The sequence below is a fragment of the Macaca fascicularis genome, chromosome 10 (assembly GCF_037993035.2).
Source record: "Macaca fascicularis isolate 582-1 chromosome 10, T2T-MFA8v1.1".
Taxonomy (NCBI): Eukaryota; Metazoa; Chordata; class Mammalia; order Primates; family Cercopithecidae; genus Macaca; species Macaca fascicularis.
The window spans coordinates 110,003,404-110,018,795 of record NC_088384.1 but is presented as its reverse complement, the minus strand read 5'-3'; the positions used below and the strand labels follow the sequence as shown (position 1 = coordinate 110,018,795).

The 15,392-nt window shown below is 44.1% G+C and overlaps 1 protein-coding gene and 1 long non-coding RNA gene across 14 annotated transcripts in view; one reads left to right on the top strand and one right to left on the bottom strand.

The window, feature by feature from the left end:
- The window catches only part of BCAS1 (brain enriched myelin associated protein 1), a 121,331-nt gene extending 116,058 nt beyond the window's left edge, over window positions 1-5,273 (top strand). For all 13 annotated transcript variants that reach the window (XM_045363157.2, XM_074003248.1, XM_045363153.2 and 10 more), the window contains one exon: window positions 3,776-5,273. In XM_045363157.2, coding sequence (XP_045219092.2) covers window positions 3,776-3,850 — 75 coding nt within the window. In that variant the 3' untranslated portion in view covers window positions 3,851-5,273. The remainder of the gene's footprint in view (window positions 1-3,775) is intronic.
- Window positions 5,274-7,199: 1,926 nt separating this feature from the next.
- On the bottom strand, window positions 7,200-8,656 carry LOC107126574 (uncharacterized). Its single transcript, XR_001483125.4, has 2 exons — window positions 8,192-8,656; window positions 7,200-7,502 (listed from the first exon to the last, which is right to left on the bottom strand). It is a non-coding gene; the product is annotated as an uncharacterized lncRNA (long non-coding RNA).
- Window positions 8,657-15,392: the final 6,736 nt, after the last annotated feature.

Sequence of the window (15,392 nt, the reverse complement as noted above, 5' to 3'; positions counted from 1 at the left end):
GTCACAAAACCTCTGTGTGTGTGTGTGTGTGTGTACAGATATATGCATATATGCACACACAGACACATATGATAAAAGTGAAACTATTCTGATTGGTGGAAGACTGGATTTCTCCCTTCCCCTAAGCACCACTTTTTTGATGGCCCCTTTCCCGGCCTTCCCCTTTCCCATTTTCTTGGGCCGCTGAACTGCTAGATTCTGTGCAGTGCAATCTGCAGGCAGGTTTAGCAGATGAACAGAGGGAGGTTTGAAAGGGGAATACGTCTGTCCCCACTGGTGTGGGCTGAACCGAGGCTTGTGACAGTCAGCACAGTCACTCCAAGGAGCCTGAGACCAAGGACTAGGTCATCTTGGAGCCTCAGTTTCTGCCTCTGTAAAATAGGGTGAATAATAATCACTGTCCACCTCACTGGGCTGGAGATAGAACAGGTAAGAGAATGGGTCTGGTTTGGCCTTGTGAACTGTGAAGTGTAGTCCTGGTATACGAGGCAGGAAAAGGGTTGGATTTAAGTCTCTGACTTCCAAGGTGGAGTCTCAGTGAGGCCAGAAGGGCACGTGTATGAGGCCAGTGAGTTAGGTGTGGTCTGTGGCAACCTGAAGGGCTGGTGCCCACCTAAAGGGGGTGCCAACACCAGCCACATGTTACCTTGGGGAACTGCAGACCCATTGTGGCAGGACCTGTCCATTTATTCAAGAGAAAATAACAAAAGTGGGGAATTTTTATGAGAAAATACCTAATTTTTAAATGCCAGCATCTAATTTTTTAAAATAAATGAAGAAAATGCTTGTACAAGTTCATCTATATGCAAAGTTCAGGCCCGTGGCAGCCACTTGGCCATCTGAGTTTGCTGTTTAGCCCATCAAGCCCCAAGGTCAAGCTCATGGAACCTAAAGGATGGAAACCTCAGGGAAGTAAGCTTTCATAGAGGTGAGCTGACTGGGCAGGGTGGAGCCTGCGTGAACCAGGACCCACGGCAAGGCATGCTGGGCAAACAGAGGCAGGATGGATGGGTGCCACCCATGGCCAGCCTGAGACCAGGCTCTAGACACTTGCAAGAAGCTTGTTCCTGGACTTAAACCCAGCTCTCTTCTAGTGGCTGCATGAGCTTGGACCTGTCACCTTGCTGAGTTTCAAATACCGGATTAATGAAGTGAATGGTGCTGACATCACAGGGTTAGCATGAAGATGAAATGCAGTCGTGTACAATGCCCTAAGAGCAATGCTTGTGAGGTTTAATTAGTCAGGAAAGGCTATTTTGTGAGTATTACTTAGTTAGCCCCTGCCCTGGGTTGTAAAGGTGCAGAGATGAGTCGGGCACCGCTGTGCCATGGGGAGTCCCGGCACCCCACTTACTGGCAGGGACTTGGCTAAAGTAGCTTAGGCTCTCTGGGCTTCAGCAGCCTCTTCTGTAGCCTCAGAGCGGCAGTGGCATCAACCTCATGGGCTGCAGTGAGGACCAGGTGGAATAGGGGCAGTCTAAGACCTCACACACATGAGGCAGCAGGCTCTCAGCGGCGAGGGGCCTGCCAGAGGTCATGAAACCAGAAAGGGATGGAGCATCCCCAAATCCACAGCTGACTCCTGAGCCCAAGCTTTGAGTATCTCACGGTGTCCTGGTCATCTCTTAATGCCTCAGAACTATTAATAACACAATGTGTTGTGTGCAGTACGTGCTCAATATATATTGTTGAATGAATTCGTGAATTCAACTACGACCACTAAAAATAATGACAACTCTTTTATCACACTTACTGTGTGACAAAGATTGTTCAAAGTACATTGCATATACTAACATTTAATCTTCAAAACTACCCTGTGAATTCCCCTTTTATCAATGGGAAAATTAAGGCTTAAGTAGAGGGTTAAGCAATTTGATCAAAGTCACCCAGCTAGGAAGTGACAGGTCTGGTGTTCAAAGCCCAGCAATCTGATTCCATGGTAAATTACACGAAATTACACTACACTGTGTAGTATATACAATGTACTATACTATGCTAGATTATACAGGGCACTACACAATCTATGTACTCTCTCTATATATATACTATATATGTGCCCTATGTACATCATATATACTAAACTACACTCTATTTATTATGCTATAATACACTCTATATATTTCATATTATACGATACCATGTATATTCTGCTGCATTATACTACATGATGCTATGTACATATATTAGACCATATATACTTTGTGATAGTATATTATACTTCCCTTTCCTATACTATATACTATACTGTTCTGTATATATCATACTATATTATACATTATGCTATGCTATACTATATTTACTATACTATACAATGTGCTAAACTATACTGTGCTATAGTTACCATACTTGACTATACTGTATATTATACTATCCTATATTACCTTATACTACACTATACTGTCTATATATACTATGCTACAAACACATTATACTACTCTATACTATATATATACTGTAATATACAATATATACAATCTTATACTGTACTACCCTATACTGCCTTATAGTATAAACGGAGGTCCACAATTGATCCATGCAGCAATGTGGGTGAATCTCAAATGCACTATGCTACATGAAGGAAGCCAGTCTGAAGGGCTGTATATGCTCCAGGATCCCACGACATGACATCCTGGCAAAGGCAGAACTCTAGGGATAAGAACAGATCGGTGCTTTCCAGGGTCTGTGTTGGGGAGGGGTTGACCACAGAAGGCACAAGAAGGATCTGGGAGGGGACAGAACCATGTGACATGTCAATCTGGGTGGTGGTTTTAGGTAGCTATTTGTGTTGGTCTATCCTCATAGAACCAAATACAGAAAACGTTAACTTTACTTTTTGTAAGTTTTACTTGACAGAAACGGTAAAATAATAATAATAATAGTACCCAAGCTAGGCATAGTGGCTTACACCTGTAACTCCAACACTTTGGGAGACCAAGGTAGGAGGATCACATGAGCCCAGGAGTTCAAGAGCAGCCTGGACAACAAATTGAGACCCCATCTCTACAAAAAATTCAAAAATTAGCTGGATGTGGTGGTGTGCACCCGTAGTCTGAGCTACTGGGGAGGCTGACGTGAGGGGATCATTTGAGCCCAGGACTTCAAGGCTACAGTGAACCACAATCCCACCACTGTACTTCAGCCTAGGCAACAGAGTGAGACTTTGTCTCAAAAAAGTAAAATAAAATAATAGTATCTGTCTGACAACATTCCTTCACCTACATTCAGTCAGTGTTAAGGTTAGGTACCTGCAAGGCACTGAGACACACAGAATCTATGCAACTTCCAATATGGTGTAGAAGACAGATGTTAGACAAATAAATTAGATAATAAAATCATTTCAGAGAGTGGTATGTTCTGAGATAAAATAAAACAGGGTGATGAACCTAGATGGTAACTGGGGAGCAGGGGCTAAAGTGAGGTAGAATTGGTTGGGGTTTCTACACCCCAGGTAGTAAGTGCATTATAAGTATGAACTCACTTTATCTTGGGAACAACCCTCTGAGGTACGTTTGCCATTTCCATTTTAAAGATAAAGAAACCAAAGCACAAAGATGATAAGTAATTTGTCCAAGTTTTCACAAAGCTAGAAAGTCATGTAACTGGGTATCAAACCCGGGCATCTGATTGGAGACCATTCTCTTATCCAGCACTGAGGAATGAGATACATTAATTTAGCACAGCACCTAGCACAGAGTAAGTACTACATAAATGGCCATTGTTGCTGTTGACATTACAGATCTTCAATAGGCTGCCACGTCTTTCTGTTTTTCTCCAGGGACCAAAGCGGATGTTGGATGCTCAAGTGCAAACAGACCCAGTATCCATCGGACCAGTTGGCAAATCCAAGTAAACAAATCAGCACGGTTCCCACCAGGTTCTCCTGCCACCAAGATGTGTTCTCCTTACTCCATCTCCTCCTCAAACATGTTCCATGTATATATTCTTCTGATAGCCAGCAAATGAAATTCTGCCTAGAAATTAAGCCCGAGCTGTTGTATATTGAGGTGTATTATTTACGTCTCTGGTCCAGTCTTTTCTGGCAAATCACTGTAAAGATGGTTTAGCAGGTCACCTAGTTGGGTCGGAAGAGTTGATGATCACCAAGTGGGAAAGGGAGGGAGTAGAGGAATGTGTTCGGTTTAAGTGATGAAAATGGCAGTGGTGGCCGGGTGTGGTGGCTCTCGCCTGTAATCCCAGCACTTTGGGAGGCCAAGGCGGGTGGATCACCCGAGGTCAGGAGGTTAAGACTAGCCTGGCCAACATCGTGAAACCCATCTCTACTAAAAATACAAAAATTAGCCAGTCATGGTGGCACGCACCTGTAAAAATACAAAAATTAGCCAGTCATGGTGGCACGCACCTGTAGTCCCAGCTACTCGGGAGCCCGAGGCACGAGAATCGCTTGTACCCAGTAGGTGGAGGTTGCAGTGAGTGGAAGCTGCACCATTGCACTCTACCCTGGGCGACAGAGCAAGATTCTGTCAAAAAAAAAAAAAAAAAAAAAAAAGGCAGTGGCAAGTAAGTTGTGGAAGAGAAATGATGCTAGAAGGAATTAAGCATTGTAGTAAACGCGTGCTTGTCCTCTAAGCTTGAAGAGGGGAGATGAAAATCCATTTGTTTAAATTCACATTTCAAGGAGGGAGAACCCGGGCAGTGTTGGACGGTTGCCAATTTCCTAGAATGGAATGTGTGGGGTATAGAAAAAGGAATGAATAAGTGTTGTTTTTCAAATAGGGTCCTTGTAAGTTATTGATGAGAGGGAAAAGATTAACTGGGGAGGGCTTAAAATGATTTGGGAAAACAATTGCTTTTGAGGCTCAGTGACAAGGGCAAAGATTACAACTTAAAAAAATAAATAAATAAAGGAAGTTGCACAGTTATTTTGCAACACAAGGGGGCGGTAAGGTCCCCATTTTTATCCTGTATTCTGTATCCCTAACAAAGATTTGGTCTCTGCTATCTTACATTATTAATGTTTCTCAGATGGCTGAGGGGCTCGCTTCATCTGTTCCGTCTGACACTTATCTCAAGTGTGTCTGTCATTCCTAATGTTCTCAGGATGTGCTTTGGTAAAACCCTCCCCATAACCTCAGTTAATAAAAATTCACAGAAGATTATTCAAATACCTGAGTTGTTCTTAATATCTGTACAAAGGAGTAAATAGGACCCTGAGTCTATTAAAATGTAATTCAAAGTAGCATATGATTGACTGACAGTCATGTAAACTGTGTCTTTCTTTTTCTGATTTAATAAAAAATACATTTACTTCTAAAGTATCTTTTAATTTCCAACTTTCAAAGCAGTCCCACTCTATATCTGAGACGGCTCTAACTTCTACAGTATAAAATCCATACTCTTCCTCCATTATCTTCTTTGGAAGATAATTCTCTCCCAGATCCTCCCAGATTTCCTTGTATATGGGCACACACACACACACAAACGCGTGCACCTATATGTCTGCATGTACACACACATGCGTGTATAGAATAGTGCTGTCTTAGGCCAGGTTGCCTGGAGCAGAACCTGAGATGGGGATTTGGACACATACGATATACTGGGAGTGGGCTCCCAGGGAAAGCGAGTAAGAGGAAAAAAAAGAGGGCAAGAAAGGAGTTGGGCAAGGGTTGGTTTCAGCTGGAGCATGAATTGCACCACCCAGATAGTTTGACCTTGAGGCAAGGGAGCCGGCCTTTGAACCCCCGGAGGTGAACTGTGGGCTGTCCTGGGAGGTGGAGGGATGGAGAAGCTGGGATGCCTAAGTAACTGGAGGATGAGTGCATTGGCAGTGTCCGCTACAGATATACACATATATGTTCAGATACATATTTATACCCATATTTGCATATATATGCACACATTCATGTGTATAAATATATATCATTCAGGAATAGATCCATGCACTCACACAGTCATATTTACATACATGCAAATAAATAAATGTAACTAACACAGATCCACACACACTTTGGCTCACACAAATCTATGCAATTCATCACACATTGATTGGAGATAAATACTGAATATACTCTCCTGATGTGGACCTCAACTATAAGGACAAGTTTGATGCTTAGGCAAATCACACCACGACTTTGGCAAATAGGCATTTGGAAAATGTGTTCAACAAAATATGGTATCACTCAAAACCCAGGTGTAAGTGAGGAGCGGATCCTGTGCTGCTGGGGCCTGTTAGCTCCCAGCTTGGACAGGCCGAATTCGTGTTTCAAATAAAGACCAAAGGTCTTTTCCTTGCAGCTGGGTTAGCTTTTCCACACCTCCTGACCATACCTCGAGATTACTCACACCTGTGCCTCACCCAGTTGCGAACTATCTCGTGCTGCTTAGTATCAGAATGCTTAACTTGACACGAAGCAGGAAAACAGCACTTGGGGAAGCCCTTGATGGGAGGCCCATCACTGCCATCATCAGAGCACGGGGTGATTCAAGGAAACCAGGCAGCTGCTATTCCTTTGTCTCCAAACACCGCGGGAATTGCCTGCTGCAACCTTTGGTGAGCTCCTGAGCTGCAGTCCACTGAGGAAGGTGATAGTATCATTTGCAAGTTTCACCTCGCTGGGTACAGGGGCTTTTTGCCCAGATAAGAAATGCCCCTCGGCAGGACGGAGAGAAACAGACTGAGTAGCCCAGGCCAGTTACTTAGCTAGTTACTAAGGCAGATGGAGCCCTCCCAAGCCCCCCACTCAAACAAAACAAAACAAAACAAACAAACAAAAAAAATGCTCTTTGCTGAGAATCTCTCTGCAAAGCATGCCAACAGTTTTTATAACTGGTTTCCTATGCTCCTGGGCCAAAAAAGAGAATAGTCTTCTAATGAAATTGCTTTTTAAAAAAAAAAAAAAAAAGCAAGAAAGACCAGAGAGAAGTAAAGCACATGACTTATTGGGAGAACTCTCAATTCAGTTATAGCTTAAGAAACAATACTCCATTTTTGTGTTTGTGTGTGTGTTGTTGTTGTGTTGAGTTGAGATCCCATTCCCAATGCATTTACAACAAATACTAATGCCCACCCCTTATGCTGACCTAGAGTGAAAAAGAGTAGAAACTCACCCGTAAACCCAAGAAAGCCTTTAGGACACAGACTCCCAGAAATGCCACTCAGACAACAAGCAGTGGGGAAAATAAGCAAAGCAAAGTGGCACACAGGAAAACATTATGAAAAGAGAAAGAATTAAGACCGGGGGGAAGGAGCAAAAATGCCTTTATTATCATGATTATTTATTGACTTATTATTTATTTTTAGGTACACAGGGAAGCGTGTCTTCTCCCATGTCAAGAAGAAGTGGCCTTTCCAGGAATGGAGCTATTGAGCTGAAATGGCTGCCACTGCACACACACACACACACACACACACGCACACGCACGCACACACACACCTCCCTTCCAGTTCCAGCTGACGGTGACTTTTTGACTGGTAACCATAAAAGAATTCATTCAAAAGGGCAGTTGTTCCCAGCAGCCAGTGAGGTCCTTCCTGCGTTCGTCGTCTTGGAGAAGGAGGCACATACCAAAATAGAAGGCAAAATGGGAAGGAAAAGAGAAAGAAAGTGAAATTCCTGTTTTTGTTGTATGTATCCCCTTGCTTTTTAGACAAATTATCAGGGGTTTAAACACACACTCTCTCCCCTCCCTCCTCCCACTTCACACACACTAGATTGTTCTTGTTTGTTTGCAAACAGTCCAGAAGCACTGGGGTCTCATCAAATTAGATTCTAAGTGTCTTAAAGAATGCGATTTCAAGAAACCAAGAATCTGTGTCCTTCCCCTTCTCGAAGTGCCTGGAAGGGTGCAGATTTCTCCCACCTGCATCTGGCAATGTTATTTCCTATGTCAGAGAATCCCAAGTAGATCTTATACCTTAAAAAATAAAATAAAATCAGCTACACTACCTACCTTACAGGGAAGGAAAAAGAAATGATTCCAATTATTAACTAACCCAAGATACAAACACAGGGGAAACTAGGGAATGTGCTTTGCAGCAATGTAAGACTATAGGAGTTGGTTTTAACCATCCTTTGAATGTCCCTTTTTAAGCCTTTTTAAAAGGCAATTTTGCACAATGAGTAGAATTAGGCTTCTCCGTGGTCAAGATTTTGTTCACTCTATCAGTGCAAATTAAGTGGCACTGGCCCACTGGAAATTATAGTCTCCATTAGGAAGAAAAGAAATTACTTACCGAGCAGCAAATTCTCTAAATTTGTAATTCAGATCTTTAGCGCAGAATGCCGGTCAGGATCCAGCCCTTTGCATAAATTGGTTTTCTGGGGAGTTTAACCCCTTAGCCTCTGTTGCCCTTTTCTTGAACGGTATTCACGCAACCCTCTCCATCTCCTGGCCCTTTAACTGGCCCGGGTAGAAGTTGCAGTCCACAATTTCACAGAAGTAAGGATAATACATTGTCACACATTACCGTTTATAAAGTGCTCTGGGTACCATCTGTAATTTAAGGCTGTATTTCCCTCACTGAACTTAAGTGCTTCCTTTGTTATATTTCATTACTGGAGGACCGGCATGCACCTGTATAGATTCTTTTTTTTTTTCGTTTTCTGTTTTGTTTTGTTTTTCCAAATGAGCACTTCTTGACAAAATGGCCCCCAGCTGCACTTCTGCTATGACAGCCATGGAAGGGCTGGTTCCTTACGTGAGCTCCTCTCCCAGAAGCATGCTTTTGTCAAAATACAACCACATGGGGGAGCTGCAGGACCTGGGGTTCTACAGTGCCTAGCCTTTTTTCCCTGATTGCCTAATCAGGAAACTGGGCCAAAGCAGCCTGAGAGTGTGTATTTGTTGATTAACTTCTAGAAAGCAGTCAAGTTTAATGAGGAGAACTAGAACGAGAAAGCTGAACTGGGCAAGTCAGTTGCCTTCTACGATTCTCAGTCCTCCAAACGAAGATAAAGTTGGTTGGTTTGTGTTTCCATCCTTATCTGCTCCATCTTGGAAGAAGCTCAAGGAAGATTGTGTGATTGCAAAACGTTTAAGTTGGTGTCATTGCAGTGCATTTAAATAATCCTTACTGGCCCATCCTGCTCCACAAAGCAGCTTTACCTCTCATCTTCTCCACTCCCAAATAGAGAGCAAGTGACTTAAACTCTGAGTGTCCTCCCTCAACAATGGGCTAATAATAGAGCCTACTGGTGGAGTTGCTGTCAGCATGCAGTGAGATGGTGCATACCAAACATTTATTGCAGTGGCTGGCACATTGTAAGCACTTAGGAAAGGCAAGCTATTCTATCATGGGGAAATTTTAGCACCAAGTAACAGAAAACCCCTACTTGAATTGGCAGATAATCATAACAATAAGGGTATTTATCATTTCATATAACAGGTGTTGTATAACATCTTTGGCTTTGATTCTCTGAGACTCTGTTCCAGCTAACAACGATAATGAGGAAATGTATCTTTTCATATAACTGGTGTTAAGTCTCACAGCCTGGCTCTGGTTCTCTGACACTCCATTCTGCCATGTTCCATGGGCTGACTTCATCCTAAAACTGTGCTGAATGATGGCTGCAGTTCCAGGCAAGGGGATTTGGGAATACCATAATCAGTTTCAATGAATCATTTTGGTGAAATCATTGTTGAGAAGGCAATACAATGATGCAGTAGACAGTAAAGCCATTATTGATATCAGTGTTTTTAAGGCTCACCGTTCCCCAAACTAACTATGCCCCTTCAATTCACACTCAGGGGATTTGTGTAATGACGGTCCCCACCTTCCAAAGCAGGGAGACTAGACTGTGAACTTATCAAGATCTGGACCTTCTTGTCTTGCTCATTCACTGTTCTGTTGTCAGTGTCTAGCACAATGCCTGGACATGGTAGATACTCAACAAATATTGGTTGAATGGATAAATGGATAAACAAACATCCTGTGGCCACACCCATTGGGGATCGCCTTATCCTCTAGTGTGAATTTGTTTTAACTCCGAATACCTGATCACCCTAACCAGACATCTACCCTTCCCAGGCAACCAGCCCAATGGTTCTAAAAGTACAGTCCCAGGACCAAGCAGCCTCAGCACCACCTGAAAACATATTAGGAATGCAAACTCTCAAGCCCCGCTCCATACCTGCAGAATCAAAAACTCCTGGGATGGGACCCAGTAACCTGTGTTTTAGCAACCCCTCAGGTGGTTCCAATGAAGGAGAAAATGTGAAAACCACTGGTCCAGGTAAAGCTACCACTTCACTGAGCATCAGCAGTGTGTTTGGTCCAAAGACAGGCCCTGAAGATGCATACAGAATAAAAGCTAGCACTGAACCTCACTAGATGCCAGGTATTGTGTGTCACATGACTTGACCTTGTTCACTGCTTATTTCACAGATGAGGAAACTAAGGCTCAGAGAGAGAAAACGACTTTGCCCAAGAACACACATGGCACAGCCAAGGTTCAAATCCAACCTAAGTACATAAAGGCTTGCATTCGTGTCTGTGGGACAGACAGGCAGGCAAAAAAACAACAATAATACGATGTAAGAGAAGCTAATGCAGGATGTCGTGGGACTCAGGGGAAGGCACTGGCGCAAGACCACAGCGGGTGGAGGTTGGCCACTTTGGGGAGGTGACAGTTGAGTTAACTCACACAAAGTGAATAAGTGTTGGACAAAAGAGCTCCCAGAAGAACAGCAAGGGCAAGAGCCCAGGGTCCATGGAGAGAATGGCAGGTAGCTTAGCATGGCTGAAGTGAGACTGTGGGGAGAACGGATCAGAGGATGGAAGCTGGGGAGGTGGCACAGAGGGATCTCAAGGACTTGGAGTAAAGAGTCCATAGTAACGAGTTTAAATTGTCTCTGGAGGGCAATGGGGAGCCATGGAAGATATTTGAGCTGGAGGGTGACATAGTCAGATTTGTATTTTGGCTGCAGGTAGGATCTAATACAAAAGCAATTCAACTAATATTCACTGAGTGACCTGAGCTATCTGGGAGATATTTATTATAATGTGTTAAACTTCTTTGAAGATTGTAAGAAAGAGATAAAACCTCTAAATGGTTTTGACCCTTAAAAGGACACGTAAATGGTTATTTCTAAGTGTCATAAACATGGACTTGGGATTTGACCTCATCATTCACCCAGATGATTCACACCCATGATCCCAGGCCATGAGGTCTTGAGCAGATTACTTCTTCTCAGAGCCTTGGTTTGTTCCTCTGTGGAATGGGAATGCTAACAGCACTTATCTCAGAAAGTTGTGAGAATAAAAGAGACCATGCATTTAGAGCGTGTAGGCACCGTGTCTGGAAGGTCATGAGTGCTCACTTAGCTTATTGATGAGGATGCAGATGACCTCGGCCTGCAATAGAACAGATGTGTTCTCTTTCACGGACCGAAGGCCACCCAGCCTTTGGGACATGCTTAAACTTTGCCCCAGTTTCTCCTCATCCTCATAAGCAGTTGACTGGCTGGCTTATCTAGACAAAAGAAAGGAGGGAGGAGAGAAAGCAAAGAAAATGTTCATTCTCCCTGCTGTTCACCCCATTCTGAAGTAAGGCAGAATTTCTGGAGAGGGGGCTCGGGTCCAACCTTGGCTGTCCTTGGTCGTATGGTTGCATCTACTTATAATGGTGGCCAAGTCACCATGGCAGTAGGTGATGTGGCTGCCCTGCCCCATCATCTTCAGCCACCCAAGTTTACCTGCAGCACTGACAGCTTCCCACCCCAAAACTCCTCGTTCTTTGCTTTTCCTCTTGGTGGCTTTCTCCAGGGGCTGTAGGAGCTTGTTTAGCCCACCTGCATGGCATTTTGAAAATACCTGAAATTTTATGCCCTGAAGGACAACTCTCAATCAATGAAAGATGGGAGAGGGCAGGTAAATATCTCAGCTGCCCCATCTCTCAGTGGGACAATGTTGAGGGGTCGTCTTCATGTTCTCTCAAGGGTCCTCAGCAAGACCAAGCCACTCGTCACCCACAGCAGTAACATACTCATGAGCACGCGCCCCTCCCCCCCACCATTTGTGCTTCCTGGGATCACTTCCCAAATAAACTACTTGCACCCAAGTTTTTGTCTTAGGGTCTGTGTCTTACGTTAAAAACTTCTGGCCGGGCGCGGTGGCTCAAGCCTGTAATCCCAGCACTTTGGGAGGCCGAGAGGGGCGGATCACAAGGTCAGGAGATGGAGACCATCCTGGCTAACACGGTGAAACCCCGTCTCTACTGAAAAAAAATACAAAACACTAGCCGGGCGAGGTGGCGGGCGCCTGTAGTCCCAGCTACTGCGGAGGCTGAGGCAGGAGAATGGCGTAAACCCGGGAGGCGGAGCTTGCAGTGAGCTGAGATCCGGCCACTGCACTCCAGCCTGGGCGACAGAGCCAGACTCAGTCTCAAAAAAAAAAAAAAAAAAAAAAAGGATCACCTGAAGTCAGGAGTTCTAGACCAGCCTGGCCAACATGGTAAAACCCTATCTCTACTAAAAATACAAAAGTTAGCTGGGCGTGGCCGGGCGCGGTGGCTCATGCCTGTAATCCCAGCACTTCGGGAGGCCCAGGTGGACAGATCACCTGAGGTCAGGAGTTTGAGACCAGCCTGACCAACATGGAGAAACCCCATCTCTACTAAAAATACAAAATTAGGCGGACGTGGTAGCACATGCCTGTAATCCCAGCTACTAGGGAGGCTGCGGCAGGAGAATCGCTTGAACCGGGGAGGGGAGGTTGCGGTGAGCCGAGATGGCACCATTGCACTCCAGCCTGGGCAACAAGAGCGAAACTCCGTCTCAAAAAAAAAAAAAAAAATTAGCCAGGCGTGGTGGCAGGCGCCTGTAATCTCAGCTACTTGGAGGGCTGAGGCAGGAGAATTGCTTGAACCTGGGAGGCAGAGGTTGCAGTGAGCCGAGACTGCGCTATCACACTACAGCCTGGGGGACAAGAGCGAGACTTCGTTTCAAAAACAAAAAAAAAAATCTGTGTCTTAGGGTTTTCTCGGGAACATCTATCCCATGACAAGGAGCTGAATAGAAGGACATTAATATGGGCGCTAGTTTTAAAGGTGCTGGAAGAGTTGAAAAGACAAGCATATTGAAAAGACACCCAGAGATTAGACATAGAAATAGGCTACAAACAGAACTGCCTCTAGAGACAGATAGCCAAAGGGAAGAGGTGATGCACTGGAGCCAGGGAACCCGGGCACCCTGTGGGAAGTAGAACCCCATGTGGATGGGGGTGAGGCTGCTTGAGGGTAGCTGGAACCAGATGGAAGCTTCTGCAAGCAGTACCTTTATTGTTGTTTGGAGGGAGGAGGCAGGAAAAATATGTGTCAGTGCTGCGCATTGGCTGAACCTAACCAGAAGCCAGTTGGTAAAGGAACCTGGGAAATGCAGTTTGAAGAGAAACTTGGAAAAATGATCTAAGAGTAAACAGACAAATACCTAGCACAGTTGGTGGCTTTAAGAGGAGGAAAAAGGGAAGGGAAGGAAAGGGGAGGGGAGGGGGAAGGGGCAACCTTGATTCGGGTCCCACCCCCTTCCCTGGCTCTAAATAAATGAACATGTATGCTACGGTCATGCTGACATCTTTGTCTCCTCTTTATCTTCAGAAGAGAGCAGTAGCTATGAACACAGGCTCTGGGTCCAAACGGCCTTGGTTGGAATCCCAGTGATGCTACTTGCTAGCCACATTGCTTTGAGCAAGTTCCTTAATTTTTTCGAGCTTCACTTTCACATCCAAAAAGTGGAGACACTAGCAGAATCCACCTCACTGAGTTGCTGTGGGCATTTAATGATGTATTCCATGCAAAGCACAACATTAGTGTCTAATAAATGTTCATGCTCATGGAGACATACTGTTCTTTGAGTTATCAATCAGCTTTTTCAAGTTCCTGCTAAAACTTCCTTCTCCTCTTTATCACTCACACCTCCAACTTCAATGTCAAGAATCTACCCCTTGTCTCTACTTCACTGTCTTTAAAAAAATAAATCAATCAATCTTTCTATTTTCATAGAGGTTCTGTGAGAACTGAGGAGAAACAGCCTTTCTCCTCCCCTCTGGGCTCGTAACACTCTCTCCGCATCGCCTGCCCCCTCCCTATCTTTGCTGGCCAGTTGTTCACAAGTAGCTTAACAGTTTTGAGAATACAAAAACAGGAAACTATGCCCCAGCCCTAAGACTAAAAAACTCATGTGCAAATCCTTCAGCGGACAGATTTCTTCAGCTTTCAAAAACTAAGGCCTTGAAAAATCAGGTCCCATGGCCAAGATCTCTGGATTTGCTTAATCATTTCCTTTGCAAATTTATAACCTCTTTAACCATGAAGAGAGATGGTGAGAAAGGGGGAGGCGGGAGTTGAAAATGTTTTAAGTCAACCACAAGACAGGACAGGAAACTCTGGGTGGGGGGGCGGGGGTTGCATTTCTCTTTAATCCCTCTGTGGCAGAGAGGCCTAAGATAGCAGCTCTGGAAAACTGTTTATTGTCCCAGAAATGACCGTTCTGGGATATTGTTTTGCTGTTGATATTGACCCAGAGAAAAATGTGGCAGCCTTCTTCATTCAGTGGCTTACTAGAGAATAGAAGAGCAGGGAGGGCTCTGAGACACCCCGGTCTGACCCTCTGCTTGACTCATGCAACAGACATTTATTGAGTGGCTGCCCTGCCCTCCAATGGATAGATAGGACTGAGACGGCCTCCCAAAGAGGTACAATTAACTTCCTTGCTTTTTCAATGCCATTTGAAAAGTTAAAGAATCTACTGGGGGCTGTCTACTAGAAGAATCTAAAATAGGTGATCCAAAGCTGTTTTATTATTAAAATTCCTGAAAGACAAAAAGACGTTTTTTGGTTTTTTGTTTTTTTGTGGTTCTTAGCCCTTCCTTCTCGCTTTCTGAGTTTTTCTTGGCTAATCAGAGTCATGTCCTTTTTTTAACCTTTAAGGTAAGTTCCCGTCTTTAGCAGTGGTTTTTATTTGAAGCCAGGGCCCAACCCACTTATGTTGATCCAGCGAATGAAATGGAATGGAACAGAATGGAATAGAAAAGAACACAGTAGAAATCTCATGGTGCATCACGGGTAATATGGGCAACATTTATTAGTGGAAGATTTGTTTTGATTGCTAATGTATGTGTATAGATTCAAAATGTATTTCTTGTTATGATTTGTCATAAGAAAAGTGTAAAAGCCTCTGATCTTTAATATAGTTCGGCGGCTAAAAGTGTGGGATCTAGAGTCTACTAGCATGAGTTTGAATGTCAGCCTGTCCCTCTGACTGGCTGTTTGATGGACAGGCTGATTATCCTCTCTGGACTCACTTACTTAAGGGAAATACAACACAATAGAGACATAAAATGAATATTGGATATCACAGTGTCTGAATTTCTGGGGTCATTTATCTTCAGAAAATGCCATCCTGCCCCCTGTGTCTTTCCTTTGGCCCAGCATTCTGCC